Source organism: Crinia signifera, chromosome 1 (genome assembly GCF_055691185.1).
Source record: "Crinia signifera chromosome 1, ASM5569118v1, whole genome shotgun sequence".
NCBI lineage: Eukaryota > Metazoa > Chordata > Amphibia > Anura > Myobatrachidae > Crinia > Crinia signifera.
Genome location: NC_139217.1, coordinates 353,188,607 through 353,205,894, shown reverse-complemented (window position 1 = coordinate 353,205,894; position 17,288 = coordinate 353,188,607). Strand labels below are relative to the sequence as shown.

Genomic DNA, 17,288 nt, shown 5'->3' with positions numbered 1-17,288 from the left:
TGTGTACCACTTTTCCTCACGAAGGGAGAACATCACCATCGGCTCCAAGTCAGGTTTATGGACACCCGCCAATCCAGTTTATCCATTCATTAAACAGGAGAGCATCACCAGGAACAAGTGAGACTTATCCACATTTCTATTTCCCATGCAGGTCCCGTGTAGGGGTGAATATTGTCGTATTGAATTTTATTCAAAATTGTGTTTTATCTGTGTTTTATATATTTTTCATGATATAGTATAATAAATTGTAATACCCAATTGGTCAACTTTTTTTATAATTTTATTTAAAAAATCAGCGCTCCACCATTCACCTTTCTTTTTTCTAGATCTAAGCATACAGGGGCCTTACCACCCCCAGGTGTGAGCAGCTTGGCAATTTCCACACATCTCCCCAAGCGCCCTTACATAGGCTCAGCCACTTAGGTGGTAGAGTTTATAATCTCTTTTATTCGCAAATCAGAGCACAGCCTGTACCCCTGCGGCAGCAGCCAGCTATGGAACCACACACAGACCTGTCTGTCCAGTACTGTCAGCTGACTGCATGAGAACTGGAACAAAAATTCATATAGAATACAGTGACCCAAAATACCAACGAGTGTGTTATGTCCACAAATGTGGACATTTACTAAATACATTGAATTGAAGAGACACAATACCAAAAAAAATCATTAGAAGAATATCATAAGCACATTTCCTACAACCATCTACAGTACATACTTTTTTTATTGCCCCAAATTGTAATTCTATTGTGTGGAACAAATACACCATTTTACTGATGCAAACTGTTGTTGAATACTTGTCGTGTACCAATAAAATGTGCAAACATTATAAAGTTGTCTGTACATAGATTTTGGATATTGATTTTATATTGAACAATTTTTAGTTCGAAATATATCATCTATATCCAGACTTCAAAAAAGCTTTGCAATAAGAAACCACCATTAATTTTTAATCAAAGTAAACGTACACTTATGTGCAAATATCCCTGGAGAGGCTAAAGGCCTACTGTGCACCAATGTGAGAACAGTTGATGGCACCAGAAACGGCTTGCTTCTGGTTGGTGTGCAGAGCTGTGTTTTTAATATTTTTATATGGGAATAACAAGTTTCTTCTATGATCTGCCTTCTGCGCCATAATCAGGTATTTCGCTTTATTTTCATAATTCACCTCACGCACATGGATAACATGCAAACTCCATACTGATGGGTCCCTGGTCAGAATCCAACCACTGCTGTGATGCAGCGATTCTGAGTTACAATGGTGTTTGATTTCTGTTCATGAAACACATGTTCTGTATTGATAGACTTATAACCTTGTGACTATTGGAGGTATGGCTGCATTCAACGTTGTTGCCTCCTATATATGGAGTAGTTAAGTCAACCTTACATCCTACCTTATGTCTTTAGCTCAGCTGCAGCTCCAACAAATGGCACAACAGCAGCAACAACAGTTTCAACAGCAACAAGCAGCCTTACAGCAACATCAACAGCAGCAGCAGCAGCAACAACAACAACAGCAGCAGTTTCAGGTTGCTCAGCAGAATGTTATGCAACCGCAGCAGCAGCAACAGTTTCAGTTAGCAGCAGTTGCTGCAGCTCAGCAGCAGCAGCAGCAACAACAACAGCAAGCGCAACAGCAGCAGGCACAGCAGCTTCAAGCTGCAGCCCAGCAACAGCATATACTGAAGCTACAGATGCAGCAACAGCAGAACCAGCAGCAGGTATATTAATTACTGGATAAAATTGCTGTACAAGAGTTTTTTTTTTCTGTTTTGCTTGTGGGGTGTTCATGAACTCCATTTGCTAATAGGTGAATCTGGTTTGCACTGCCATATACAATGCAGATTGGTTTATTTGAACCCAAGAAAATACACATGCACTTTCACAGTGATTACTGGAGAGAACATGTATGTAGCAAGGTATGGTTTTTTTTTTTTTTACCCATTTTCTGTCCTTTGGGATCACTCGTGTATACGTATCGACACGCGTCTCTGTGCAATTTTGTACAGTAAATCCCCATCCTTTTCATAGCTTTGATTTTTCATGTGTGCAGTACATTTCTGCTTTTATGGTATGGCATTTCGAGTATATATGCCATGGTTTGGAATATACAGTTTGTTGATTTTGTGTGTATTGGAGGGGTATGTCTTCTAGTTTAATGTGCTATGATTGTAATTACTCTATTGGCTGAATTAATTGTACTGCATTTGTTGTACTTACTATTGTACGACCATAAAAAGGGATGATTCTGCTGTTTAATTTGAGTCAGGAATGGGGTTTACTAGGTACAGATGTTACCTAAGGATTTTCAGAAAAACTACGCTCCCCCTATCATTGCTTCAAAGTTCATGGATGAGAGGTTCTGTGGCTTATTTTAAACCAGGGTAAAACCAGACTTGGAGTTAGCCAGCCACAGTATCAGTGTGATTTATTAGCATGGCAGGCCTAAGTGAAAAAAAGCCAGTAGATAATAGGTACTCAAACTCTGTCATAGGGACTCCAAACCGTACATGTTTTCTAGATCTCACAGAATCTGCTCTACCTGCAGATCTTTTAAAATGTGTCGGTGAGTAATGAGTGCACCTGTATACCTGTTAGGTGACCTGGCAAACATTAACTGTATGAGAACCTCTGTATGAGATCAAAATATTTTATAAGTTTCATCAGTGGTTCCCAAGCCCAATATCGATTGTTAACACATTTAATGTGTATGCACTATATTTTTTCAAGGGAACCCGTTCACTGCGTTGCATAGTTTGCAGTGTCGTTTAATGTGTTACCCAGCTTAACAGTCCAGGTTTTAATTGTATCTGTGCTTGTGCACAGGTGGCATATTTAGACAATTGATTTAACCATCTGCACTTCCATGTATAGCCCTGAATCCTTGTCTGTTAAGGTGCCTTGAGGACAGTGCTTGGGAACCACTGAGTTGACCTCTTAAATGAAAATATTGATTACATTTGCGTCTTAGTTAATCCTTGTGTGTGTGTGTGTGTGTGTGTGTTTGTTTTTAATGGTACATATGGTTAAGATTTTTTGATTACCTTCTATTTCTTTAGCAGTTGCAGCAACAACAACAACAGCAACTGCGATTAGCACACATTCAACAAATGCAGCAGCAGCAACAACAACAGCAGCAGGTTCAGCAGGTAATGCAACAGCAGCAGCAGCAGCAACAACAACAGCAGCAGCAGCCCATGCAGCAGCAACAAATGCAACAGCAGCAGCCACAGCAAGTTATGCAGCTTCAGATGCAGCAGCAGCAGCAAGTAGCTCAGAGTCAACAGCAGCTGCTTTCCGGTCAACAGCAGGCACAGTCCCTAGTGTCACAAGGGCAGACACTCCAAGGACAAATCCCATCCCAAGTAATGTCTGTAACTCTCACACCGCAGCAGCAACAACAGCTGAAGATACTCCAGGTATTTTACTTTACATAAAGTCCAGATTTTTAATAGCTAACAATTTAGCATTTATATTGTGCATGTTTTTTTTTGTTCTACTTAAGTAACCATTATTTTTGTTATCGTGTAACTTCTGTCTATGTCAGCAGCAGGTCCAGCGAGCTCAGCAGCAAGCACAGCAGGCGCAGCAGCAAGCGCAAGCTCAGCAGCAGGCTCAACAGCAAGCGCAAGCTCAGCAGCAGGCCCAGCAGCAAGCCCAGCAACACGCACAGCAAGTGGCTCAACAAGCAGCTCAACAGCAAGTGCAACAACAGCAGCAGCAGCAGCAGGCAGCTCAGCAGCAAGCGGCTCAGCAACAGGCAGCTCAGGCTCACATGGTATCTGCTGGAAACCAGGTAATTGTGCGTGTGAAGAGACCATAAAGTACTCTCTCTGTATGCATGCAATTAATTTCTAACTGCAAGTTAAACCACTTAAAGCAGCATTGCAGGTTTATTTTATAAATTCATATGTTTCTAAATTTTCATTACTTCTTTTCTATAAACCGCATACTTCTATTTGGACCAAAAATGTTCATGTTGTATGGCCGATAACTTGCACTGCTCCTTTAATGTAGGTCTTTCTGTTTTGGGTGCAACAATAACGCCTGCTGGAATTAGAGGAGGCCTACTCCTGTGTGGTCACTGTGGCTTAAACCCAGATCTCTCTGATTAACTGTGCTATGTACTAATACATCCTAATATATGTGTTCCATATGCTGAACAAGAACGTGATAGACGGTGAGTACTAATAGGCTAATGTTTGTAACTGAGCAGGGTGCATCTTTAGGAAAGATGTGTTTAAACCATTGCTGGCTACAGGGCCTGCATGTATTTGCTTTGAGGACGAGTGTCTTTTAGTTTGAGCAGGGTGACTAGAGGTTTAAGTAAAATGTGGTCTTCTCCACTGGGATTGCTCAATCCTTCCCCGCCAGGGTTATTGTGTACTTGGCTTGCTGTATTTTACTCATGGAGTCTGTGAAACCTCTCCTTTTTTTTCCTGCAGTCAGGGTTGAGAACTGTTGTGATATATATAATTACTTTGCAATTGTTTCAAGGCTCAGCTCTCCGGTTTCCAGATCTAGAGGACTTGTGCAGATGTTTCCATGAAGCTTCTCCTTGCATGGCATGGACTTTGATGCTTTCTACCCATTTTGTGTTTTGATGTTTTGTAATCTCTATAATAGGTGGCTTTAGTTTTGTGTAGAGATCTATGAAAAGGATGAGGTATATTGCCCATCTGATCTTTTCTACCTGGGTGAATGTCTTTCTGAAACACTGTCAGATAGTAACTAGGTTTCTCCACACACTACTACACCCATGTACTGCTGCATTACCAACCAGAAATCTGCAGAGATGGTAGAGATGCTGCTGCTGACTTGGGCTTCATGTTGGTTTTGTTTCAAATGTGAGACTTGTTTGCATGTGACATTTACTGAAAAGCTGCTACACAGTCATGCAGTTCCTTCTATACTGCGGTAATGCCCAGTCACTACTCCTGGAAGCTCTATAGAGCAGCTGTTAACCCACAAATCACAATAACTGGGTGTGATGGCAAAGGAAAAGCTAACCCATACAATGCTTTGCTAATGCAGAGGAGTAAGTGCTCTAGACTGACGTTTTAGAACCAGAGCAGTACTGTTAGTACACCATATTTTATATCTGCTTTAAGAGTATTTTATTTAAATATTAGTGAGGAGATGCAGTCAGCATCCTGGAGGTCAGGATGGTGGCGTTCAGCATACAGACGCTGGCATCCCCCACTGCCTTCAGGAAACTGGTACCGGATCATCAAAACAATCCGGATGCCGACATTGGAACACTGACGTCTGGTATGCATATCGATGAGTATGCAGTGCTGACTGGTGTGTGGCCGGGGAGGGTAACCCAAGTAGGCACTCCTGGGGGGTGTAAGGGCTAGGCCGTGGGGGATGGGGTTAGGTTTAGTCAACAGGGTGTGGAGGATAGATTTAAGCACTAGTAGGAACTGTTAGGATCAGGCTGTGGGGGTTAAGCTGATACTAAGGAGGGTTAGGTTTAAGGGTGAAAGGGGGAAGGTAAGCTTAATTACCAATCCCCTGTCGATATGAACTCCTTCAAGATGCCAGCGTTGTTGTTCTGACCGGCATTGTCGTATGTATCCTATAAGCGGAAAAAGGTTTTAGTTTTGTAATTTATTTTTAAGCCTTGTCTTAATACCATTGTTTGTGAATGAGAAGAAATGATCAGGTTTTTTTTTTTTGGGGGGGGGGGGGGGTTTGTTGGTAATATACAACTATTCTTACGTAATAAAAACATCTGATGATTGAAGGCAAAGATTTGAAGTTGGAATTGGATAATGTGCATAGATCTTTAAGAGACCTCTGGGGCTGCACTGACACTGCTGCGGTCTGTAAGCTTTTAGTGCAGGTGTTCCTTGCTTGGGATGCTATATAGTGCTGATTTTCTGTAGTTTTTAGGGTGCTCCTGGATCCCTACCCTCCTCTTGGCTTTTGCATGCACTCCTCTACCTCACGCCACTTGCACTGCATTTCTTGTTTTACTTTTGTCTATTGTCCTCCAAAGATGATCACCGCATCTATGACTCGAGGTGGGATGGCAATAAGGTCGCGGTTCCCGCCCACCACTGCATCTGACACGCCTCCAAGCTCCACCCCTATGGGAGGACAGCAGATCCCACAGGTATTGACTGACTTGTGGGTGCCAGAGCTGTGACAGTCTGTCAGTTATCTGCAGTCCCTCAAGATTTTAAATCTGTGTTCCTTGGTAACAAGCAAAACCTGAGTTGTTGTCTGCGTAGTTTTAGATTTTTTTGTTGGACTGTGGTGACTTTATATTGGTTTTTAGTGTTTGCACTAGTGCAACAGTGTGAGTGTGATGGTGTCCTTTTCTGCTTTACCTTGTGGAGTAGCTAACCAGACAGTACACACACACCTTTCAGCGATAGATTATTTGACAAATTACATACCCTTGTTATAACAGTTTGGGGCATTTGTAAAGCTGTAGGCACTGGAATACTACTTAACGGAATATAAATATATATTATTAATCTCTTCCGTCCATTGTTTACCTCTGCCTATCTGCTGCTTGCATTATTTATGTTTTTCTTGTTTCCAAGAGTTGTAGCACTTGTAGTGTATGCTGTGTGCGTCTGTTACGGCATAATGGAAGCCTACTCAGGGCTAGTGATTTAGATGCATTTTTTATTTCTTGCTTGTATAAGCACACTCCTAGATTTTGATAGATACTTCTGCGTTCCTAAGCTCCAGTGGTTCCAAACTGGATCTTTCCATTTTCATGTTAAGCAGTGACTAAGCTGCCGGGCCATCTATATTTCCGTGTGATTAACTTTTATTTGATGTCTAGCAGATTCCAGGGACCTGGATCAATCTATTCCATGATGCTATCCACGTTCCTCTTGTACAGGTGGCTCCCTGAAGATAGAGCCAACTTCTACTAACCATATCTCTGCAGGTCCAGCAACAAAGCCCAGATGGCTATACCTCATGGGCATTGTCACTAACTGCTCCTTACATAATCATTTTTTTCCCATTTTGCTGTTGTGGTTCATTTTTTTTATTAGTATATATTTAACAAATGCAATGTTTTATTTTAGGTAAATCAGGGCAGTATCTCTTTAATGTCCTCACCATCACCTGTACAGCAGGTACAGACTCCACTGTCTATGCCTCCTCCTCCTCAACCTTCCCCACAACCATCTCAGCCCAACTCCAATGTCAGGTGAGAAGCTCTTGGTGCAAAGACTTAACTAACTAAAACTGAATTTGTTTTCTGTAGCATATAATGAATCCATAATTATGCTAAATGTCTGTGTTCCTCAGTGATAAATCACTATTCTGTGGTACACATAAGCTTTCCTTTATATATGCTGCAACGATCTGTTGCAGCAAAGAACAATAACTCTGAGTGCATTTCGGAGCATACAACTATTTACTATATGGATAATTTTGTATATTAATAGAGCACATGTGACCTTGGGCTATGGCCACACATATAGATACAGCCATCTCTTCACATTGCAATTAATTACCAGGTACAAGCCGGTTTGACCCGGTAATTAGTGCGATGCGAAAGGGGTTACTGTGTCCCAAAAACGGGTAGCAACACTGCAAAACGAAGCTTACCGGTTTGTTGCCGTGTTGCTTGGCGGTGTGAACAGGTTAAACTGGTTGAGCGACCCGTTTTCCAGTTCACACTATGGAGGAGGCAGCACTTGGAGCAGCGCCAGCTCTAAGCGCTGCCTCCTCCCCCGATGACTCGCAGACTCCCTGCCGCGCCCCCGGATGACGTCAGCGAAGCCGGTTCGATGTGGGGATGTGAACATCCCAAAATGCAGGTTTGTACCCGTTTCAAAGTCCCGGTGCGAACCGGCATTTTGCGATGTGAAGCAGTATAACACTCTCCTCAACTCCAATGATGGAATATTTAAGCAACAGGTGGCACTCCACAGGCTTTAGAAAAGATCAAAAGTGTGTTTGGAAATCCATGAATGCGTCATTTCGACGTTTCAAGGCTCAAAGCCTTTGCATCAGGACGGCCATGTAAAAGTGCATATATGCCCGTCCTGAAGAAAAGGCGTTTAGCCTTGAAATGTCAACATGATGCATTAATGGATTTACAAATGTAGATGCATGTATGTGAGCCCTATTTAGCACTGGGTCGACACCATCAGAGGGCGTAACAATCTAGTACCACCTTAAACTTAAAATTGCCTGTATACTGTATCGCCAATAGTGATTACTTAATAAAACACACTCAGAAAATCAATGTTTTTTTTATCAAAAGCGTTCATAAAATCCATCCATAATGGTTCATGCTTATTCTTGAATCATCCAATTTTGCAATGTGGATAGTCAGTTGTAGGGATGCCAATAACGGTGCATTTATTTTTATTTTGGTACTTGTTTCCTAGCACGGCCACAAATCTTGGCCATCGGGGGTAATTTTAGTGGCCTCCGACGCGATGCCCCCGATTTTTCCATTGAAAACAGTGAAAATCGGGTCGGTCGCGTCGTGTGCGGCTAAAAAAGCTTAAATGGTCCACCCGCGATTTCCCCATAGGGAACAATGTTAAATGTGTAACTTTACCCCCGATGACCGCGATTTCCCATAGGAAACAATGTTAAATGGGTCAATGTACCCAAATCATCATAGGGAACAATGGTAAATGGGCCAGAAAGGCCAAAAAACACCCCTGAACATTGACATGTCCCCCCAAAAGTAGTTCACGCCACCCCGCGATGAACGTGAACCCGAAGCGTGGCGAGCGCAGCGGTACGCGTCCTCCGACCTTTTCATACCCCCACTATCCACTAGGGCGTGGAGTTGAGAATAGAATAGTGTGGCGAGCGCACGCGGATACCTTCACAGGTAAACGCGTCCCTTCGCGGGCTTCACAGGTATCCGCGTCCCCTCGCGGGGCTCGCTGAGCTCGCCACGCCTCGGGCTCGGTGGCTCGCTGCGCTCGCCACACTATTCTATTCTCAACTCCACGCCCTAGTGGATAGTAGGGGTATGAAAAGGTCGGAGGACGCGTACCGCCGCCCCTCGCGGGTTCGCTGCGCTCGCCACGCTTCGGGTTCACGTTGATCGTGGGGTGGCGTAAACTACTTTTGGGGGGACATTTCAATGTTCAGGGGTGTTTTTGGCCCATTTACCATATGATAATTTGGGTAAATTGAGCCATTTCACATTGTTTCCTATGGGAAATCGTGGTCATCGCGGGTAAATTGAGGCATTTAACATTGCTCTCTATGGGGAAATCGCGGGCATCGCGTCTGGCCCATCGCAGCCGATTTTGTAGTGCATGCGATGGCCCCGATTTTACCCGCGATCATGATCGTTGTGGCTGTGCTAGGAAACAAGTACCTTTATTTTTTTTGAATCCCTGGATTGAGGATTGAAAATGTGGGCGGATGGGAGTGGCAGAGCGTCCGGGATTTGGCGGTGCAGCCCGCGATCGGCATCCATAGTCGTCACAGTATTCAAACACAGTGTAGTTCAAACAAACTTGATACCCAATGCGTTTTGTCCTAAGACTTCCTCAGGGGTCAGTTCTAGGTGGTACAAGGGAATAGTGAGACTACAAATTTTTATCATTAAAAGGTCTTGCTTAAAGAAATAATGGAGATGCATACCAAGTAAGGTAAACACTTATAGCAAATGTAAAAAAGTGTGGTGTGTTTTAGTTTTTGTTATATTAGAGGACTATTATATATAATCAGAATTGTCCATATAGCCTGAAATATAAACTGGTCATATGGTCACTACAGTTTGGAAGTTCTAAACCAGGCATGTCCAACGTTGGCCCTCCAGATATTTTGAAACTACACTTCCCAGCATGCTTTGCAATACTTTTAGCATTCTCTAATAGCAAAACTGTGGCAAAGCATGCTGGGATGTGTAGTTTCACAACATCTGGAGGGCCAACGTTGGACATGCCTGTTCTAAACTATAGTAGTACTAGCTCCACTAGGGAGCTTTTCTGCACACTAAAGTTCTAAACTATCAAGAATGAACATGAACCATTATGGATTGATTTTTTTTTTTTATGAACTTGTGCTTAAAATACATTGCTTGTAGAAGTAAGTGTATTTTATTAAGTAATCACTATTGCGGCAATTTTTATTTTAAGGTGGTACTAACTTGTTGCGCCCTTTGAGCTAGATAGAGCGGTACACAGGCTCTGAAAAAAACTAAACAAATGAACCTGTTTTGTAAATTGGACAGTGAAAACCGATCCTTCAAAGGTCGAAAAAAAGCGGAATATGATTGAATAGCCCGAAGAAGTGTGTTTGACTATTATTAATGTGCATAATATAGAAATGTATTCTTTCCTCCAGTTCTGGCACAGCACCCTCCCCAAGCTTCATGCCTAGTCCATCACCACAACCTTCCCAGAGCCCTGCTTCTGCTCGCACCCCACAGAATTTCAGTGTGCCTTCTCCAGGACCCCTCCTTACTCCAGGTAAAGAGACACGTGGCTACTGAATGTTGATCAAGAAAACTAAATCTCATTTAGATTATGTGGGTGAAGACCAAAGGGGTTTGGGGAACTGGATGCAGAATGTCCTTTAGTTTCCTGTAAGAAATTACTTTTGTCGTGATCTTGGGGAAGCAGATAACGTGTCTACTAGAGGCGGAAATTAAGTAAGGACCTATGGTGGCTACTGAAAGAAGTTGGAATATGAGATATCCAATAACTCCACGACGGACTGAAAATTCCCAGTAGCCAGAAAGTGCAATACAGCCAGGAGTTTATGTAGGCCTGAGAGACATTGTGATGTCTCTGGGTCATATTCCAGTTTGACATGGTCATACAGATGGAGTAAGTTGGTGATTGAGCCAAAACATCTGTATTACCTCACCATTGACCATGCGTGTTAGGAGTCCTGGCGGGAGGGGAGACACATTGAGGGTTGGGGCCAGAGTTGAGGTCCACCGCCGCTCCCCCCCCCCCCCCCCCCCCCCCGCTAAGATTGCCAGGGGTGGGGCAGCCTGGAGCAGGAACATCTATTTGGGGATGTGGGAGGGCGGCCTCCCACAGTCCTCGGCCGGGGCTTGCATGCCGTAAATCTTTGACATCGCAGCCTGGTGTCGCAGTCGCGGGTTCTGCCAGCCGGGGCATATCTAGTGGTCTTCATTGGGGGGGGGGAGGTGATGGTGCTCTCTGCATATCCGGGGGGCAGCTGCGCCGTCCGCCTCCGATCGGGTATCGTCCGCTGCCTCCGACTTCCTCCACCATGCTTCTCCGGGAGCCGAGGTTGGGGAGTTCAGTGGATTGGAGATCTGAGCTCCACGTGTATGTGACCAACCCCCGGCCCCCACCGGGAGTTATATAAGTTACTCTACACCATGGCAGAATAAAGTAGTTTTGGTTTTGATGAAATTGGGGAAATTTGTACAGCTGCTTGGTCCCATTTGACTCTTGCCAAGAGATTGTGAATTTAATACTTCTATATTTGCCTGATTTTGCAAAATATATTCCAGTGTTTAACTTCACTTTAACTAGCCCATACCGTGCATGAGTGTGTTTCATAGACATTCCATTGGCTGCAAGGCTGTAATTCTTTTATGTTTATCCAGTTAATCCTATCTCTGCAATGAGCCCTGCAAGTTCCAACCAGTCAGAGGAACAACAGTATCTTGAGAAGCTAAAACAGCTGTCCAAGTACATAGAGCCACTAAGACGCATGATCAACAAGATTGATAAAAATGAAGGTGAGTCTCCTCCCAATACCTAACTTAACATGAGATTATTTTATTTGTTATATGAAACTGTATGGCATGCTATTTTCCAAGGTCCATTATGGTGTCTAGATCCACAGCACACTGAGCTGTGTGAGGACCATTGCAGTGTTTCCTGTCAGTCTAGTTTACAGTGTAGTCCGTGTTGATTGGGGACACTTGAATTCATAAACCAAATAACTGTAAACGCACTTTTTGCCTTCCACCAGATCGCAAGAAAGATCTTAGTAAAATGAAGAGTCTCTTGGATATTCTGACAGATCCATCAAAGAGGTGTGTATGTGTATAGGTTTGTAGGTATGTGTCTGTCTGTCTCTGTCTGTCAGAAGTGTGTGTATTTGTAGTGTTATTTATTCACTAAACATCCATTTTTCTTACGGCCAGTGGTGGATGCTGGGGTATGGGTATTCCGGGCTGGAGGTCCGGGCACCAAGGAGTACAAACTTCTTGTGGCTAGTGCAGCCCCAGGCTCCGCCCCCCTAATACCCCTTCCTGTCCTCAGAGACCAGTTTTTTTCCTTGGTGCTCTGAGGAACAGGCACCTCGCTAAGGAGAGGGCATTTTTAGCCCTAATTTACTTCAGTTTTTTTTTTTTTTTTTTTTGTGTGTGTTAATTTTAACACAGCCGGCAGCGCAGCGCTGCTGCGGCTGACGGCAGAGCCTCTCCCGGCGTCTGGTGGACGGACCTGTCGGCCGCTCACACCAGACACCTCAGGCACTGGAGGGAGCTGCAGCCGGGAGAAGCGCAGGTAAGCGGCTTCTCATTTGTGAGGGAGCCGGAGTCGCGGCTCACACCGCCGGCGGAGGGGCCGCCGGAGGCCTGGCAGCAGTACTCAGCTCATGCTGAGTAACCGCTAGACCACCACGGTTTTCGCCGTAAGCATATCTCTCTCTGGAGGGAGGCGCCATTAAGAGAGTTACGCTGGTGGTTCCAGGAGGGGACGGAGTACAAGATAACTCCGCCCCCATGCTCGCGGCAATAGCCTGTCCTGGGTTCCCGCTGCGAGCGCTCCTCTCCTCCCACCTGTGTCACAGTGGGGGCCATTTTAGCTTACTTGCTACCTGCCTGCTAAACGGAGAGGAGCTAAAGAAATCGCCCCCCTTTGCCTCCACTGTTATCAGTGACAGGTTGTATTATCCTCACCTCACTTTTATGGTGTAGGTGTAGGAAACAAAGTGCCGAATCCTGTGTGTATGTGTTGTGTGAGGAATTGAATACTGCAGTGTTTTTTTCTGTCTTTGTTATTTTTCACAGTTTGTTATGTTGATGTGAGTATTCATATACCACATCTCTCTCTGTAGAAGTGCCAGAGAGTGCAGTATTAGGTCACTTATTCGTTTATTTAGTGACTGACAATTTCCACATACAATAGCGCTGGTGTTTAGTTAACTCAGGTTACTAATTTACTGCGATACATACACATATCATGTCAGCAAAGGGGAAATCCCGTAGGCCTGGTCCCGCTCCAGCGTTGCATGCATATACATGCACAGTGTGCAAAGAAAATTTTGCTAGTGCAGAGCAGAACCACGCAGGCCTCTGTGACCGTTGCTCTCAGCCGGGGCCTAGTTCGCAACCCAATGCGGATGTTCCCTGCAGACCGGACTGGGCGGCAGACCTGTCCTCTGCGATGAGGGAATTAGCTTCCCAGCTGGCAGCGTCACGTAACCCCGCTGCCACACCGGTACCCCAAGTCCAGCCCCAGCCAGAACCGGCATGGGTAGCAGGTCTATCTCAGTCAGTCCAGGGTTTGGTGCAGGTTTCATCCTCACTACAAAATGTCCTGACAGGGTCTAGTACAAATAGACCGTCCAGACGTGAGGCAACTCAGCCTCTCCCACAGGACACAGATGATGATGGCGATGCAACTGGAGACGATCAGGATGGGGGCGCCATTGATTTAGTGGATGATGTGGACACTGATACGGAGGATCACATGTCACAATCCAGAGTGGATAGTCTAATTAAATTGATACGGCTCACCTTTAACATTAAGGAGCCGGATACTCAGGCCGCTGCAGAGGGAATAGATACTGAACCAGTGTTCAAACGCAAAAAGAAGGATAGTGCCTTTTTCCCTAAATCAAAGCAGTTGGATGACCTGTTTGAAGAGGCCTGGAAGCATCCTAACAGGAAATTCCTGGTGTCCAAGCGGATTTCTTCCTTTTATCCTCTCCCAGACAGCCACAGGAAATGGGATGAACCCCCTCAGGTGGACGCCCACGTCACCAGGTTAATTAAGGCAACGGCCTTGCCCATACCTGATGTAACATCCTTAAAAGATCCAGTAGATAAAAAGCTGGATCAGTTCCTCAAGTCCATATATGTTAACGCAGGGGCTGCAGTTAGGCCTAGCTATTCGGCAGCCTGGACAACCAGAGCTATAGCACACTGGGCGGATGCGCTCTTGGAGGGCCTGCAGTCAGGGACTAAAAGATCTGAGTTGATGTCTTTTGTGGACAATATTAGAGAGGCTAGTTCCTACCTAAGTGAGGGAGTGCTGGATGCAGGAATATTTGCATCAAAAATTTCGGCAGTATCGGTGGCCGCACGCAGAGCCCTCTGGCTCAGATCTTGGAAGGCCGATAATGATTCCAAGAAAGCCTTGGAGGCCCTACCTTTTACGGGGGGCATCCTCTTTGGATCGGAATTGGACAAGATTGTCACTTCCATTGCAGCCTCAAAGTCGGCTTTTCTGCCCACAGGAACTGCAAAACCTAGGCAACAGGCCTTTCGGTTTTTTCGTCCCTCCAGGGGCAGATCACATTATACAGGATCCTGGCCAACTAGGTCTCAACAGCCCTCACAAAAGACGCAGAAGTCCAAGCCCAAACAGGGTTGGGCAGCTCGTCGCCAGGCCCCAAAGCAGGCTGAAAAGCCAGCGGCCTGACGCCGGGCACACCAAGAAAGTGCCATGGGTGGGGGGTCGCCTTCTGGAGTTTGCGGAGACCTGGTCAGGTTCCACATCGGACTCCTGGGTGTTGGATCTAGTATTGCAAGGGTATGCTCTGACCTTTTGCTCCAGACCCCCAACACAATTCTTTACAACGGGCCTTCCCCAGGACCCGCTCAAGGCAAGAGCCCTCGAGACGGCAGTCTCAACTCTGTTGGAACAGAAGGTGATTATACCGGTTCCACACTCCCAAAGGGGGACGGGTTTCTATTCAAACCTGTTCCTGGTCAGCAAACCAGATGGGTCCTTCCGCCCGATATTGAATCTCAAGAAACTCAACACGTTCCTGAGGGTCCCAAAATTCAGGATGGAATCTTTAAGCTCCATTCTAAGCACTCTAGAACCAGGAGACCTGATGACCTCTCTGGACATACAAGATGCTTATCTGCATATTCCAATCAAGCAGGAGCATCAGAGATTTCTCAGATTCGCGATACTGGATCGCCATTTTCAATTTCGTGCGCTCCCGTTCGGGCTCTCAACAGCCCCCCGGGTGTTTACGAAAGTCATGGCGGTAATGGCGGCTCGCCTGCACCTCCTAGGCATTCGAATTCTTCCGTACCTGGACGATTTACTGATAGTAGCGCAGTCACAGGAGGAGATCCAGGCCCACCTCCAGATGGCGCTGGACATGCTCCAATCTCACGGGTGGATAATCAACTGGAAGAAGTCCAGCTTGACTCCCTCATCCACCATGGTTCATCTGGGGGCACTAATAGATACAGAGACCCAGAGAGTGTTTCTTCCCAAGAAGAAGATACAGGACATTCACTCACAAGTCCAGGTATTCCTGTCACAAAGCAGAGTGTCAGTTCATCTCTGTATGACGCTAATGGGGAAACTGGTATCCACGTTTCCAATGCTGGAATTCGGCCAGTTCCACTCCCGAACACTCCAGCTGGCCTTGTTGTCTCGCTGGAACCGATCACACGCGGATTTGAAAAGACAGTTCCTCATCATATCAAGCATGGTCAGACAATCCCTACAGTGGTGGCTGCTGTCAGACAATCTGAAAAAGGGAAAGTCCTTTGCAAACCACAATTACATCATTGTGACAACGGATGCCAGCCTGGTAGGCTGGGGGGCTGTAACCCTAGACCAGTCATTCCAGGGCCTCTGGTCACAAAAGGAAACAAAGTTACAAATAAATGTGCTGGAACTAAGGGCCATCTCCCGGACGTTCGAGCAGTCAGGAACCCTTCTTCACGGAAAACCAGTCAGAATACAATCAGACAACGCGACGGCAGTCGCATATGTGAACCACCAGGGGGGGACCCGGAGCCGAGCGGCCATGCGGGAAGTGACCCAGATCCTCGTATGGGCAGAGAAATTCCTACTCACCCTGTCGGCAGTATACATTCCAGGAGTGTTGAACTGGGAGGCGGACTTCCTGAGTCGGCAGACGATCCACTCGGGGGAATGGTCCCTCCACCCAGAAGTGTTCACAATCCTGACAGGTCAGTGGGGAATGCCACAGGTCGACCTTATGGCCTCAAAACACAACAAAAAACTCCCCCGGTACGGAGCCAGGACAAGGGACCCACAGGCGTGTCTGGTAGACGCACTATCAGCCCCCTGGCCATTTCAAAAGGTGTTTGCATTTCCACCAATCCCTCTAATCTCCCGGCTACTTCGACGCCTCAAGAGAGAGAGGGTGACCATGATCCTAGTGGCCCCGAATTGGCCGAGACGATCATGGTACCCAGACCTGTTACAGATGGCCATGGCACCACCGGTTCCCTTGCCCCTCCGGCCAGACCTCCTGTCACAAGGACCGTGTCTACACCCCGACTTAGCCAGGCTGGCTTTGACGGGGTGGCTATTGAAGAGTCGATCCTGAGCAGAAGAGGTTTTCCCCCTACGGTGGTCAAGACCCTGCTGGCGGCAAGAAAGCCATCGTCAGCTAGGGTGTACCACAGAGTCTGGCAAGGTATTTTCTTTGGTGTGAACCCAGGAGGTTCAACCCAAGGATATACAGGTTGGATAGGGTCTTAGGATTTCTACAATCAGGATTGGACATGGGATTGAGCCATTCATCCTTGAAGGTTCAAGTGTCGGCTCTCTCCGTCCTTTTCCAGAGGAAGATCGCTACGTCATCTACGATCCATACTTTTCTACAGGGAGCTCTTCACCTACAACCTCCCATACGTCCACCTGCAAACCCATGGGACCTTACCTTGGTGCTGAAGAGTTTGATGAAGGCCCCATTCGAACCCTTAGAATCTGTTTCTCTTTCATGGCTCACTCTGAAGACTGTGTTCTTACTAGCCATTGCGTCAGCGCGCAGAGTGTCAGATTTAGGGGCCCTCTCCTGTAAGGTCCCATTGCTCATCTTTCATGAAGATAGAGCAGTTCTCAGAACTAGACTGGACTACCTCCCAAAGGTTGTATCCCGATTTCATATAAATCAGGAAATAGTAGTACCAGTGTATAAAACAACCACAGAATCGCGGGATAACGATGTCTCTTTGGATGTTGTTCGAGCCCTAAAAATTTATGTGACCAGAACTGAACAGATAAGAAAGTCTGATTCTCTCTTTGTTCTCTTTGATGCCCGGAAGCTGGGTTGGCCTGCTTCAAAATGCACATTGGCTAGGTGGCTAAGGTCTACCATAAGGCAAGCGTACTT

The 17,288-nt window shown here is 45.8% G+C and overlaps 1 protein-coding gene across 6 annotated transcripts in view; it reads left to right on the top strand.

Moving 5' to 3' along the window:
* The window catches only part of MED15 (mediator complex subunit 15), a 40,175-nt gene that overhangs the window by 10,626 nt on the left and 12,261 nt on the right, over window positions 1-17,288 (top strand). For 2 of the 6 annotated variants that reach the window (XM_083148278.1, XM_083148251.1), the window contains exons 6-13: window positions 1,407-1,720; window positions 3,059-3,418; window positions 3,547-3,795; window positions 6,004-6,120; window positions 7,055-7,179; window positions 10,302-10,426; window positions 11,545-11,679; window positions 11,916-11,979. In XM_083148278.1, coding sequence (XP_083004404.1) covers window positions 1,407-1,720; window positions 3,059-3,418; window positions 3,547-3,795; window positions 6,004-6,120; window positions 7,055-7,179; window positions 10,302-10,426; window positions 11,545-11,679; window positions 11,916-11,979 — 1,489 coding nt within the window. The remainder of the gene's footprint in view (window positions 1-1,406; window positions 1,721-3,058; window positions 3,419-3,546; window positions 3,796-6,003; window positions 6,121-7,054; window positions 7,180-10,301; window positions 10,427-11,544; window positions 11,680-11,915; window positions 11,980-17,288) is intronic. The other 4 variants (XM_083148268.1, XM_083148258.1, XM_083148296.1 and 1 more) reach the window with 4 other exon arrangements.